We start from the raw sequence: 15,116 nt of genomic DNA, 5'->3' as shown, positions 1-15,116 counted from the left end.
GGGGACACGCAGAGAGAGAGAGGGAGGGGGGACACGCAGAGAGAGAGAGGGAGGGGGGACACACGCAGAGAGAGAGAGGGAGGGGGGACACGCAGAGAGAGAGAGGGGGGGACACGCAGAGAGAGAGAGAGAGGGGGGGACACGCAGAGAGAGAGAGAGAGGGGGACACGCAGAGAGAGAGAGACGGGGACACACACGCAGAGAGAGAGAGGGGGGGACACGCAGAGAGAGAGAGGGGGGGGAGGCCCGCAGAGAGAGGGACCCACAGAGAGAGGGAGACACAGAGAGAACGGGGTTCTGCACTGCTCCCATCAAACACTCACTAGTTAATTTACAAATAGCATCCACCAACATGTAGTGAACAATTATGTACCTTTTTAAGTTTCTCGATCTCATTCTCATCCTTCTTCACTGTTTGTTCCCACATGTGCACCTTGTCTGGTCCTCCTTCAACTGCTGACGCTCGTAGTCCAGTTGGATCCCCAGCCGAGTCTTCTGGTTCTCAAACTCCAGCCTGCCGGAGAGTGGACTCCAGTTAATACATTACAGCCTCACGGCAATGGGGTTGGTTACAGTCCAACCTCACTGCAATGGGGTCAGTTACAGTCCAGCCTCACTGCAATGGGGTCAGTTACAGTCCAGCCTCACTGCATTGCGGTCAGTTACAGTCCAGCCTCACTGCATTGCAGTCAGTTACAGTCCAGCCTCACTGCATTGCAGTCAGTTACAGTCCAGCCTCACTGCATTGCAGTCAGTTACAGTCCAGCCTCACTGCATTGCAGTCAGTTACAGTCCAGCCTCACTGCAATGGGGTCAGTTACAGTCCAGCCTCACTGCAATGGGGTCAGTTACAGTCCAGCCTCATGCAATGGGGTCAGTTACAGTCCAGTCTCATTGCATTGCAGTCAGTTACAGTCCGGCCTCACTGCATTGCAGTCAGTTACAGTCCAGCCTCACCGCAATGGGGTCAGTTACAGTCAGCCTCACCGCAATGGGGTCAGTTACAGTCCAGCCTCACCGCAATGGGGTCAGTTACAGTCCAGCCTCACTGCAATGGGGTCAGTTACAGTCCAGCCTCACCGCAATGGGGTCAGTTACAGTCCAGCCTCACCGCAATGGGGTCAGTTACAGTCCGGCCTCACTGCAATGAGGTCAGTTACAGTCCGGCCTCACTGCAATGAGGTCAGTTACAGTCCGGCCTCACTGCAATGGGGTCAGTTACAGTCCAGCCTCACTGCAGTGGGGTCAGTTACAGTCCAGCCTCACTGCAATGGGGTCAGTTACAGTCCGGCCTCACTGCAATGGGGTTAGTTACAGTCCAGCCTCACTGCAATAGGGTCAGTTACAGTCCAGCCTCACTGCAATGGGGTCAGTTACAGTCCAGCCTCACTGCAATGGGGTCAGTTACAGTCCAGCCTCACTGCAATGGGGTTAGTTACAGTCCAGTCTCACTGCAATGGGGTTAGTTACAGTCCAGCCTCACTGCAATGGGGTCTGTTCAGTCCAGCCTCACTGCAATGGGGTCAGTTACAGTCCAGCCTCACTGCAATGGGTCAGTTACAGTCCGGCCTCACTGCAATGAGGTCAGTTACAGGTCCAGCCTCACCGCATTGCAGTCAGTTACAGTCCAGTCTCACTGCAATGGGGTCGGTTACAGTCCAGCCTCACTGCAATGGGGTCAGTTCATGGGGTTTATCTGTGTGGGGATACGATGGGGGTGCTCTCCTAGATCAGCGTGTGCACTTTAACCAGCTTTTCAGAGTCCGGACAAGGAGGCCATTCAGCCCATCAATCTGCACCGACATCTGACAGAGCATCTTACGTAGGATCACACACACCCTAACCCAGTAACCACACAGTTAAACTGGCCAATCCACCTCACCTGCACAGCTTTGGAGTGTGGGAGGAAACCGGAGCACCCGGAGGAAACCCACGCAGACACGGGGAGAACGTGCCGACTCCACACAGACACAGTGGCCCAGCCGGGAATTGAACCCGGGTCCCTGGCGCTGTGAGGCAGCAGTGCTAACCACTGTGCCACGTGTTGACGTCTGTGTGCCCAGCAGCAGGAAGCCCTCCGAGGCAGCTCAGGATAAAGTCCAATCAAAGCAACACAACCCCCTCAGTCTCAGCTCGGTCGACAGAGGAGAGTTTGGCACAGCACGTTTTCCCCCCGCCTGCCCAGCGAGCGACTCACCAACAACCCCAGGACTCCAATGCAATGAGGCAGGACAGCGAAAGTGTGGGAGGGCGAGTGGGCTGGGCTGGCTCAGGGGGGGAAGGTAGGCCAGGAGGGATTTGGGGGGTGGGGGGGGGGGGGGGAAGAGGGTAAAGGCTCCCGATCCACCTACCTCTTCTTTGCTATCTCGTTCTGCCTTTTCACCTTCTCCTCCTCAAACTCTCTGATATTCTCACGCCGATTTCACGACAGAACTCCTCAAACACTTCGTCCTCCACCTGAGAAGCAACAGACGCACGGTCACAATCGCTGCTGAGCGTCACATTCACTCGAGATGTGGGCGTCACTCACCTGTTCGGGAGAATCAGGAGCAGAATTCCCAGCCTCTGTACTGCTCTTGCGGACAGGACTTTGGGGAGTCGGGATACAAGACTCTTACCTGCTCTGGTAGCCACAATATTTATATAGCTCAATGCTCCGTCCCAGGCAACATCCTGGTAAACCTCCTCTGCACCCCCTCTAGTACAATCACATCCTTCCTATAGTGAGGTGACCAGAACACAGTACTCCAACTGGGGCCTAACCAACGCTCTGTCCAGCTCCAACATTACCTCCACGCTCTTGTACTCCATACCACAACTGATAAAAGTGTACCACGTGTCTCCTTAACTACCCGATTCACCTGCTCTGCCGCCTTCAGGGATCTGTGAACAGTTACCCCAAGATCCATCAGTTCCTCTGAGCTTCCCAGTGTCCTGCCATTCATTAAATACTCCCTTGTCTCATTACTGTTTCCAAAGTGCATCCCCTCACACCTACCAGGGTTAAATACCATTTGCAATGCTTTGCCCATCTGACCAACCCATCTATATCTTCCTGTAACCTACCACCATTTCCTTCACTATTAAGCACACCACCAATCTTGGCGTTATCTTCAAACTTACTCATCATCCCCCCCCCCCCCCCCCGCAACATTCTCATCTGTATCATTTATGTGTATAACAATAGGGGACCCAGCACTGAACCTTGTGGTACACCACTGGACACCGGCCTCCAGTCACCCGAACAGCCTTCTACCGCCACTCTGTGTGTCTTATTAATGAGTCAGTTTCGGATCCACCTCACCAAGTTTTTACAAATATATAAAACGGATAGAGAGTGGCTAAAGTCAATGTTGGTCCCTTAGGGTCCGACCGCCTCCCCGGAACTCGAGTCCGACCGCCACCCCGGATTTAATAATAGGAAACGAGGAAATGGCCGAAGCCTTAAACAAGTTTGTTTGTGTCGGTCTTCACAGTGGAGGACACAAATAGCTTACCAATAATTGATGGTCATGGGACTGTAGGGGGTGAGGACCTTAAAACGATCACTATTACTAAAGAGGTAGTGCTGGGTAGGCTAATGGGACTAAAGGTAGACAAGTCCCCTGGTCCGGGTGGAATGCATCCCAGGGTACTAAAAGAAACGGCAGAAGTAATAGCAAATGCATTAGTTGTAATTTATCAAAATTCACTGGACTCTGGGGAGGTGCCGGCTGATTGGAAAACAGCTAATGTAACGCCACTGTTTAAAAAAGGAGGTAGAACAAAAGGCAGGTAACTACAGGCCAGTTAGCTTTACATCTGTAGTAGGGACAATGCTGGGATCGATCATTAAGGAAGAAATAGCAGGACACCTGGAAAAGAATGGTTCAATCAAGCAGACGCAGCATGGATTCATGAAGGGAAAGTCATGTTTGACTAATTTACTGGAGTTTTTTAAGGATATAACGAGTGCGGTTGACAGAGGGGAACCGGTGGATGTGGTGTATTTAGATTTCCAGAAGGCATTCGATAAGGTGCCTCACAAAAGGTTGCTGCATAAGATAAAGGTACACGGAGTTGGGGGTAAAGTGTTAGCGTGGATTGAGGATTGGCTATCTAACAGAAAGCAGAGAGTCGGAATAAATGGGTGCTTTTCCGGTTGGCAATCAGTGACTAGTGGCGTGCCGCAGGGATCGGTGCTGGGGCCACAACTATTTACCATATACATAGACGATCTGGAGGAGGGGACCGAGTGTAGGGTAACAAAGTTTGCAGATGACACAAAGATGAGTGGGAAAGCAAATTGCGTGGAGGACACAGAGAGTCTGCAGAGAGATTTGGATAGGCTAAGTGAGTGGGCAAGGATCTGGCAGATGGAGTATAACGTTGGTAAGTGTGAGGTTATCCACTTTGGAAGGAATAATAGCAAAATGGACTATTATTTAAACGGTGAAAAATTACAATATGCTACTGTGCAGAGGGACCTGGGGGTCCTTGTGCAAGAATCACAAAAACTCAGTCTGCAGGTGCAGTAGGTGATCAAGAAGGCGAATGGAATGTTGGCCTTTATCGCGAAGGGGATGGAGTATAAAAGCAGGGAGGTCTTACTGCAACTGTACAGGGTACTGGTGAGGCCACACCTAGAGTACTGTGTACAATTTTGGTCCCCTTATTTAAGAAAGGATATATTGGCTTTGGAGGGGGTACAGAGAAGGTTCACCAGGGTGATTCAGAGGATGAGGGGGTTAGCTTATGAGGAGAGATTGAGTAGACTGGGCCTGTACTCATTGGAGTTTAGAAGGTTGAGGGGAGATCTTATAGAGACATACAAGATAATGAAGGGGCCGGACAGGGTAGAAGCAGCGAGGTTATTTCCACTTACAATGGAAACAAGAACTTGGGGGCATAGCCTCAAAATACGGGGGAGTCAATTTAGAACAGAGTTGAGGAGGAACTTCTTCTCCCAGAGGGTAGTGAATCTTTGGAATTCTCTGCCCAATGAAGCAGTAGAGGCCACCTCGTTAAATGTGTTTAAGTCACAGATGGATAGATTTTTAACCATTAAGGGAATTAAGGGTTATGGGGAGCGGGCGGGTAAGTGGAACTGAACCCACTATCAGATCAGTCATGATCTTATTGAATGGCGGAGCAGGCTTGAGGGGCTAGATGGCCTACTCCTGCTCCTATTTCTTTTGTTCTTATAAGTGTCCCTCAATTCCACGTACTTTAACCTTCTTAATCAGTCTTCCATGTGGGACCTTGTCAAAGGCTTTGCTAAAATCCAGATAAACTACATCAACTGCACTTCCCTCATCCACACTCGATCACATTTTGAGAAAATTCCAAGAGATTTGTTAGGTGTGACCTCCCTCTGACAAAGCCATGCTGACTCTCCTGAATTAACCCATGCCTTTCCAAGTGGAGATTCATTCTTTCCAATAGTTTCTCTACCACTGCTGTGAAGCTCACCTGGTTCATCTTCTCCTTGAGCTCCTTCATCTCACGGTCTCGGGCCTGGACAGTCCGTTTGATATCATTAATTTTTGGTCCAAAGTTGGCCAGCTCACTCTCCAGCTTGGATTTCTCCTGTAGCGCAGATTAAAAACAGTGAGAGCAGAGGTGGGGGAATACAGGGAACAAATGGGATGGGAGGGGCTGGGGGGGCAAGAGGGAGCGAGAGAAAGCGGGAGAGAGAGAGAGCGAGAGAAAGCGGGAGAGAGAGAGAGAGCGAGAGAAAGCGGGAGAGAGAGAGAGAGCGAGAGAAAGCGGGAGAGAGAGAGAGAGCGAGAGAAAGCGGGAGAGAGAGAGAGCGAGAGAAAGCGGGAGAGAGAGAGAGCGAGAGAAAGCGGGAGAGAGAGAGAGCGAGAGAAAGCGGGAGAGAGAGAGAGCGAGAGAAAGCGGGAGAGAGAGAGAGCGAGAGAAAGCGGGAGAGAGAGAGAGCGAGAGAAAGCGGGAGAGAGAGAGAGCGAGAGAAAGCGGGAGAGAGAGAGAGCGAGAGAAAGCGGGAGAGAGAGAGAGCGAGAGAAAGCGGGAGAGAGAGAGAGCGAGAGAAAGCGGGAGAGAGAGAGAGCGAGAGAAAGCGGGAGAGAGAGAGAGCGAGAGAAAGCGGGAGAGAGAGAGAGCGAGAGAAAGCGGGAGAGAGAGAGAGCGAGAGAAAGCGGGAGAGAGAGAGAGCGAGAGAAAGCGGGAGAGAGAGAGAGCGAGAGAAAGCGGGAGAGAGAGAGAGCGAGAGAAAGCGGGAGAGAGAGAGAGCGAGAGAAAGCGGGAGAGAGAGAGAGCGAGAGAAAGCGGGAGAGAGAGAGAGCGAGAGAAAGCGGGAGAGAGAGAGAGCGAGAGAAAGCGGGAGAGAGAGAGAGCGAGAGAAAGCGGAGAGAGAGAGAGCGAGAGAAAGCGGGAGAGAGAGAGCGAGAGAAAGCGGGAGAGAGAGAGCGAGAGAAAGCGGGAGAGAGAGAGAGCGAGAGAAAGCGGGAGAGAGAGAGAGCGAGAGAAAGCGGGAGAGAGAGAGCGAGAGAAAGCGGGAGAGAGAGAGCGAGAGAAAGCGGGAGAGAGAGAGCGAGAGAAAGCGGGAGAGAGAGAGCGAGAGAAAGCGGGAGAGAGAGAGCGAGAGAAAGCGGGAGAGAGAGAGCGAGAGAAAGCGGGAGAGAGAGAGCGAGAGAAAGCGGGAGAGAGAGAGCGAGAGAAAGCGGGAGAGAGAGAGCGAGAGAAAGCGGGAGAGAGAGAGCGAGAGAAAGCGGGAGAGAGAGAGCGAGAGAAAGCGGGAGAGAGAGAGCGAGAGAAAGCGGGAGAGAGAGAGCGAGAGAAAGCGGGAGAGAGAGAGCGAGAGAAAGCGGGAGAGAGAGAGCGAGAGAAAGCGGGAGAGAGAGAGCGAGAGAAAGCGGGAGAGAGAGAGCGAGAGAAAGCGGGAGAGAGAGAGCGAGAGAAAGCGGGAGAGAGAGAGCGAGAGAAAGCGGGAGAGAGAGAGCGAGAGAAAGCGGGAGAGAGAGAGCGAGAGAAAGCGGGAGAGAGAGAGCGAGAGAAAGCGGGAGAGAGAGAGCGAGGAGAGAAAGCGGGAGAGAGAGAGCGAGAGAAAGCGGGAGAGAGAGAGCGAGAGAAAGCGGGAGAGAGAGAGCGAGAGAAAGCGGGAGAGAGAGAGCGAGAGAAAGCGGGAGAGAGAGAGCGAGAGAAAGCGGGAGAGAGAGAGCGAGAGAAAGCGGGAGAGAGAGAGCGAGAGAAAGCGGGAGAGAGAGAGCGAGAGAAAGCGGGAGAGAGAGAGCGAGAGAAAGCGGGAGAGAGAGAGCGAGAGAAAGCGGGAGAGAGAGAGCGAGAGAAAGCGGGAGAGAGAGAGCGAGAGAAAGCGGGAGAGAGAGAGCGAGAGAAAGCGGGAGAGAGAGAGCGAGAGAAAGCGGGAGAGAGAGAGCGAGAGAAAGCGGGAGAGAGAGAGCGAGAGAAAGCGGGAGAGAGAGAGCGAGAGAAAGCGGGAGAGAGAGAGAGCGAGAGAAAGCGGGAGAGAGAGAGCGCGAGAGAAAGCGGGAGAGAGAGAGCGCGAGAGAAAGCGGGAGAGAGAGAGCGCGAGAGAAAGCGGGAGAGAGAGAGCGAGAGAAAGCGGGAGAGAGAGAGCGAGAGAAAGCGGGAGAGAGAGAGCGAGAGAAAGCGGGAGAGAGAGAGCGAGAGAAAGCGGGAGAGAGAGAGCGAGAGAAAGCGGGAGAGAGAGAGCGAGAGAAAGCGGGAGAGAGAGAGCGAGAGAAAGCGGGAGAGAGAGAGCGAGAGAAAGCGGGAGAGAGAGAGCGAGAGAAAGCGGGAGAGAGAGAGCGAGAGAAAGCGGGAGAGAGAGAGCGAGAGAAAGCGGGAGAGAGAGAGAGCGAGAGAAAGCGGGAGAGAGAGAGCGCGAGAGAAAGCGGGAGAGAGAGAGCGCGAGAGAAAGCGGGAGAGAGAGAGCGCGAGAGAAAGCGGGAGAGAGAGAGCGAGAGAAAGCGGGAGAGAGAGAGCGAGAGAAAGCGGGAGAGAGAGAGCGAGAGAAAGCGGGAGAGAGAGAGCGAGAGAAAGCGGGAGAGAGCGAGCGAGAGAAAGCGGGAGAGAGAGTGCGAGAGAAAGCGGGAGAGAGAGAGCAAAAGAAAGCGGGAGAGAGAGAGCGAGAGAAAGCGGGAGAGAGAGAGCGAGAGAAAGCGGGAGAGAGAGAGCGAGAGAAAGCGGGAGAGAGAGAGCGAGAGAAAGCGGGAGAGAGAGAGCGAGAGAAAGCGGGAGAGAGAGAGCGAGAGAAAGCGGGAGAGAGAGAGCGAGAGAAAGCGGGAGAGAGAGAGAAAGCGAGAGAAAGAAAGAGGAAGCTAAAGAGAGAGAGAGTGGGCCGAGACAGGGAGAGAAAAATAAACTGTACGAGTGTGGAAGTGAGGGGGGGAGAGATAGAAAACAAGGCAGTGTCCAGATCATCAGGGACAGAACAGCAAGTGAATAGAGGATCGCAGGGATGGCCGCATGCGGTGAAGAGGGGGCAGGGGGAGAGAGAGGAAAGGAGCAAGGGTGGAATAAATGTTGCGGGGGCTGGTGTGGGGAGACAGGAAAGAAAACAAGCGGGGAGAGATAACAAGCTATAACAGATGGCAGAGACGCGGGTAAGTTCAGTCCTTCTCAGCGACACTGACCTGCATGTTGAGCGAGAGATGCCGTGTCTTGGTCTGGTCCAGGTCACTCTGCGAATACTTCAATCTCATCTGGAGCCCGTGAGCCTGCGACTGCACCTGCCGCAGCTCTGCTTCCTTCCGTTTAATCTTCATTTGCTCCTGTGGAGAGAATTCATGGACAAGACTGAGGCGTCGGACAAGAATAAGGAGCAAGACCCTCGAGCCCACTCCCCCATTCGATACGACCATGTCTGATCCGACTGTCTCAACTCCACTTTCCTGCCTCCCCCTCCCCCATAACTCCCGACTCTCTTGTCAATCAAAACTCAATCTTAAATATACTGAATGAGCCGCAGCCCCCACTGCTGTCGGGGGGCACGGGGCGGGGGGGGATTCACTGACTGACCACCCCGAGAAGAAATTCTTCTTCATCTCCCTCTTTAATGGGAGACCCCCTCATTCTGAAACTGTTGCCCCCCCAGCTCTAGATTCCTCCCCACGAGAGGAGGAAACATCCTCTCAGCATCCAGCCTGTCAAACCCCCCCTCAGAATCAGAGATGTTTCAATAAGATCCCCTCTCATCTAAACTCCAATGGGTTCAGGCCCCGACCTGCTCAACCTTCTCCCCATCAGACAAAACCACCCCCCCTTCACCCCAGGAATCGGCCCAGTGAACCTTCTCTGAACGGCCTCTGATGAGAGTAGATCCTTCAGTCAGGGTGAGGAGACCAGAACTGTTCGCAGTGCTCCAGCTGCAGAAACACCAACTCCCTGTAGTTGGAGTAAGGTTTCCCAACTCTGATACTCCGTTCCCCCCTCGTGATAAAAGGACATTTAATCCGGCACCAATAAAAATCCAAACTTGCCGTTTGAACGCCGAAGCTGGCGCAGTTACGCGAAGCACATTTCTGCCAGCGAGGTTCTCCTGCCAACACTGATCGTAACGGGACGCAGCCGTCTCTGCCCTCACCTTCAGCTCCTCGGTCAGCTTCTCCTTCTTGCTCTTCAGCTTCTCGACCGCCTTCTCGTCCCAGCGACGGGCCTTGGCCTTCAGGTCGCTGGCTCCTCCCGATATCACGCCGGATTTCTGGAACAGGGTCCCGTCCAAAGCGACAGTCTGTGGAGAGGAGACGCGGGGGGTGGGTGAACACATCAAATGTCAGTATACGATGGAGGACCAAGACAGCGACCCATCTTTTACCATCAGCAAGTTTATTCTGCACACAATCAGTAGAAATTCAAACTCCTCATTATTCCTGCACCCCAACTGCTCCAGCTGTGTCCATTTCTACTCTTTGGAGGCCGGGCCCAACATTTATTGCCCACCGCTAATTGTCCCTTGAGAAGGTGGTGGGTGAGCCGCCATCTTGAACCGCCGCCAGTCCCGTGTGGCATAGGTACACCCACAGCGCTGTTAGGGAGGGAGTTCCAGGATTTTGACCCCAGCCACAGTGAAGGAACGGCCGATATATTTCCAAGTCGGGATGGTGTGTGTGGGGGAGATGGGGGGACTTGGAGGGGGAACATGCAGGCAGTGGGTGTTCCTTATGGTATCTGCTGCCCTTGTCTTTCTAGGGGATAGAGGTGGCCTGTTTGGGTGGCGCTGTCGAAGGACCCTTGGCGAGTCGCTGCAGTGCATCCTGTAGACGGTACACACTGCTGCCGCTGTGCGTCGGTGGTGGAGGGAGTGAATGTTGAGGGTGGGGGGTTAGCGTGTCGATCGAGCGGGGGGGGGGGCTGCTTTGTCCCGGATGGTGTCGAGCTTCTCGAGTGTTGTCGGAGCCGCGCTCATCCAGGCGAGTGGGAGAGTATTCCATCACACTCCTGACTTGTGCCTTGTAGATGGTGGACAGGCTTTGGGGGGGGGGGGGGGGGGGAGTCAGGAGGTGAGTTCCTCTCCGCAGGACTCCCAGCCTCTGACCTGCTCTGGGAGCCACAGTATTTATATGGCTGGATCCAGTTCAGTTTCTGGTCGATGGTATCCGCCCCCCCAGGGATGTTATTCATCCTCAGCTGGAGTGGTTTGGGGTGTTCCCAAGGGTGGGATTAGGCATACGCAGCAAGCACATCACCCTGCCGATCACAGGCACGCTTCCCTGAGGATATAGAGCTGGGGGGGGACAAAGAGGATCTGCAGTCCCTTGTCTGCAGTCAGATTTTGTGCCGAAACCACTGGAGTGCGCAGGGGACAATCAGCAACATCAGGCTCGTGTGCAGCACCAGGTCTGTAATTCAGCCCATCTCTCTCTCCCTGTGACTGGAGCCCATTCTCAGCAATCCCTGCCACAAGGAGGGGGCGAGGTCGGCACAGGAGGAATGGTCACCACTGTGTCCACTCACGCTGGGTTCAATTCTGTCGCAAGTTGACCGTTCCACGGCCGGAGGCTGCAGTCCTGCCCCCAAAAAAAAACTAGACCAGGAAAAGCTCAGCATCCACCAAGCCTCGGCCAACCCGCTCACGGGCCCACCGGGGCGAGAGTGTGGACAAAGTGGAAAGGAATAAAAGCAGTCAAGACAGGAATCCCGCTCACAATCGTACTCTCATTGTGCGAGGGTTACCGAACCAGGCTGAGTAAATGGAGCTCAGAGAGGGGAAGCACCATGATCTTTAACATGAATCCTCAATTCGCTCCTACTGGGGATGTGCTTCCCCCGGACGCACCTTGTGCCTCTGTGGCCCTCCAAAGGCGATCCTCCTGGCATCCTCCACGTTGTCGCACACCAGTGCATTCCCGCAGGCGTACTGCAGCGCCTTCTTGATGTGCGGTGGCTCGTAGCGGATAACGTCGATCACCAGCTTGGCTCCCCTCAGCTCCCGGAGCTTCTCGTCGGTGGGCTTGACCTGGAACCACACGACGGGCAAAATTACCAGTACTGTACCCCAGTGTTACACAGTGACAGACCCGTCCCCACCAGTACTGTACCCCAGTGTTACACAGTGACAGACCCGTCCCCACCAGTACTGTACCCCAGTGTTATAGTGACAGACCCATCCCCACCAGTACTGTACCCCAGTGTTATAGAACATAGAAAAGCTACAACACAAACAGGCCCTTCGGCCCACAAGTTGCGCCGAACATGTCCCTACCTACTAGGCTTACCTATAACCCTCTATCTAACTAACTTCCATGAACTTATCCAAAAGATTATACTGTGACTGACTCGCCAACACCAGGACAGGTGTGTGTGTGAGAGGGAGCGTTCAGTCGTTAGAGAGATATCAGTGAGTGTGTGAGGAAGAGAAGGGTGGGTGGTGAGTGCGAGAGGGTGGTGAGTGTACACGAAAGAAGAGGAGGGCGAGTGTGTCTGTTTGTTACGGCTGTGAGTAGACTGTCAGGATCTTGTAGAGGGCAGAGAGGAGATTGATTGGAAAGGCAGCAGGGATGAGGGATTGCTGTGGTGCAGAGAAAGGTCAGAGTAACTGCGATCACTCTCCTCAGAGTGCACAAGTGCAAGCGGAGGTTGGAGCTCTCAAGACAACAAGAGGCTACCGGAGCATTAAGAGGGAGAGACCATTCCCACTGGGAGGAGGGTTGATAACTGGTGGGACCGCATTGAGATAACTCGCAAAAGGTCAGAGATGAGGCAAAATATTTCTGGCACTTGGAACACACTGCCCGAAGCAGATTCAATTGCAACTTTCAGACGAGACATACAACCTGTAGGGGACTGAGATGAATTGGACCATGCGTTGAAGTGGCTGAGATAGCCACAATGGGCAGAGTGGCCTCCTCCTTTGCTGTACAATTCTGCGGATGTTTTCCTGTTTGGATAATGCCTGGCATTACTCTTGACAGACGTTGGGAGAGGTGTCGACACCTTGAGGGGCCAAATAGCCTCCCTGCTCTTCCTAATTTTTAACGTTCCCTCCCTTTTATCCCTGCGGTTCTGAGCCTGGAGCTGGGATTCTCAGTGAAGACAAAGCCAGCTGTACCCCTGCCCTCCACATACAATCCCACCACCCCATCCCGGGGCTCACCTCCAGGTAGTCGAGAGGCAGGAAGGTCTCGGGTTCGCCTCGCTGTTCTTTGATGTACTGGATGCAGTCTCTGCCGGTCTTCTCCGTATCGACGATGATGGCGTCCATGTTCTTGCCCAGCACCTTGGTGACAGCGATCTGGTATTTCTTCTGCGTCGGCTGGCACAGGTCAATCAGGCGGCCATACTGCAGGAAAGATAGAGAGAGAGAGAGAGAGATTAACACTGCATTTATATAACACCTTTTGCAACCAAGGGACAATGACATTTAGAGGGTGGCACAGTGGTTACATCACTGGACGAGCATCTCAGAGGCCCTGATGCTCCGAGGGAGACACGGGTTCAATTCCCACCAGAGCTGCTGGTCACATTTATTAATAAAAGATTTGGAGTTACAAAGCCAGCCTCAGTAAAGGTGTAGAAGAATCTTAGAATTCCCTACAGCACAGAAAGAGGCCATTCGGCCCATCGAGTCTGCACCGACCACAATCCCACCCAGGCCCTATCCCCATATCATAAGACCATAAGACATAGGAGCGGAAGTAAGGCCATTCGGCCCATCGAGTCCACTCCACCATTCAATCATGGTTGATTTCAACTCCATTTACCCGCTCTCTCCCCATAGCCCTTAATTTACCCACCAATCCCTCTAACCTACGCATCCCAGTACATGAAGGGCAATTTTAGCACGGCCAATCAACCTAACCTGCACATCTTTGGACTGTGGGAGGAAACCGGAGCACCCGGAGGAAACCCACGCAGACACGAGGAGAATGTGCAAACTCCACACAGACAGTGACCCAAGCCGGGAATCGAACCCAGGTCCCTGGAGCTGTGAAGCAGCAGTGCTAACCACTGTGCTACCATGCCGCCCCTGTGAAACTATCATCAATTGTTGTAAAAACTCATCTGGTTCACTAATGTCCCCCTTTAGGGAAGAGAAAATCTGCCGTCCTTATCCCGGTCTGGCCTACACACAATAGCAATGTGGTGGCCTCTGAACTGTCCCTTGGAAATGGCCTGTAGCAAGACACATGGTTCAAGGGGCAATTAAGGATGGTAAGAAGTTTAACAACACCAGGTTAAAGTCCAACAGGTTTATTTGGTAGCAAAAGCCACACAAGCTTTCGATTAAGGATGGGCAGTGTATCTTATTAACAAGGGATATGCAGCAATGGTCGGGAGGGTTTGGAGATGCAGGAGAGTAAGTGCTATTAAGATCAGCCATGATCTAATTGAACGACACAACAGGTCAGACTGAGTGAATGGCCTTCTCCTCCTCCACTCCCACACACAAGGATGAGACATAGCCACAGGTTGCATTGGTTCCTGGACTCCCGTGTCTCTTGCAGCCTTGTGGAGTCCATGGGCCACTGACATGCAAGTTGTCCTCGGCTGTAACCCCTTTTTAAGTTTCCCCGAGAGATGTGTTACTTTATTTCTCGTGGCAATTCAGCCCCACTTCAGCCCGATCTTCGGGCACCCCCGGTGCCCCACGCCAAAACCGGGTGAACTATTCCACAAACCTCTCACACCGGAGTTAAATTTCCTTTCCCATTTTTCTTTCTGGTATTCGCTGCTCCCAGTGCGGTCTCCTCGATGTCGGGCGAACTAAATGTAGACTGGGTGGCCGGTTGGCGGAACACCGCCACTCAGTCCGCAAGCTTTACCCCAGCCTCCCTGTGGCACCTTGTTTTCACGCCCACACCATCCATCCTTGGCCTGCTGCAGTGCTCGGATGAAGCCTAACGCAAGCTGGAGGAGCAGTATCTCATTTTCTGCTTCGGCACGTTACAACCCTCAACATTATAAAGTTTAACGTTAAAGGTTATTTATTAGTCACAAGTCGGCTTGCATTAATACTGGAATGATGTTACAGTGAAAATCCCCGAGTTGCCACACTCCGGTGCCTGTTTGGGTACACGGAGGGAGAATTTAGCACGGCCAATGCACCCTAACCGTGTTCAACACCTTCAGTCAGTGACCTTCCTCCTCCATCTTAGCCTCTTTTTCAAAAATAAAACCCATACATTTTTGTTTCAATAAACTCCTTTCCCCGCTCCGCTGGTTGGCACGGTGGCACAGTGGGTTAGCACTGCTGCCTCACAGCATCAGGGACCCTGGGTTCGATTCCCAGCTTGGGTCACTGTCTGTGTGGAGTCTGCACGTTCTCCCCGTGTCTGCGTGGGTTTCCTCCGGGTGCTCCGGTTTCCTCCCACAGTCCGCAAGACGTGCTGGTTAGGGTGCATTGGCCGTGCTAAATTCTCCCTCAGTGTTACCCGAACAGGCGCCGGAGTGTGACGACTAGGGGATTTTCACAGTAACTTCACTGCAGTATGAATGTAAGCCTACTTATAACCATAAATAAACTTTAAACTTAAACTTGTGTCTCTTGTTCTTAAGATTGCTAGACTTTTGTTGCAGCTGCGGTGCAGTATTTAACAGATTGTCCCTCTCTCTTAGTTCTGATGAAAACAGATTCGAAACACCAGTTACTTTCTCTCCTGACAGATGTTGTCAGGCCTACTGAGTTTTTGCAGCATCCTCTGATTCAGATTCCA

General features: G+C 53.0%; 1 protein-coding gene across 1 annotated transcript in view; it reads right to left on the bottom strand.

Annotated features, from left to right (window-relative positions):
• LOC144488126 (structural maintenance of chromosomes protein 1A-like) overlaps positions 1 to 15,116 on the bottom strand; it is a 55,239-nt gene that overhangs the window by 21,648 nt on the left and 18,475 nt on the right. The window contains 9 exon segments of the mRNA XM_078206150.1: positions 374 to 438; positions 441 to 514; positions 2,352 to 2,412; positions 2,415 to 2,457; positions 5,452 to 5,568; positions 8,598 to 8,735; positions 9,548 to 9,694; positions 11,240 to 11,419; positions 12,557 to 12,742. Coding sequence (XP_078062276.1) covers positions 374 to 438; positions 441 to 514; positions 2,352 to 2,412; positions 2,415 to 2,457; positions 5,452 to 5,568; positions 8,598 to 8,735; positions 9,548 to 9,694; positions 11,240 to 11,419; positions 12,557 to 12,742 — 1,011 coding nt within the window.

Source organism: Mustelus asterias, unplaced genomic scaffold (genome assembly GCF_964213995.1).
Source record: "Mustelus asterias unplaced genomic scaffold, sMusAst1.hap1.1 HAP1_SCAFFOLD_1314, whole genome shotgun sequence".
NCBI lineage: Eukaryota > Metazoa > Chordata > Chondrichthyes > Carcharhiniformes > Triakidae > Mustelus > Mustelus asterias.
The sequence above is the reverse complement of the archived record's forward strand: the minus strand, read 5'-3'. Positions and strand labels throughout refer to the sequence as shown.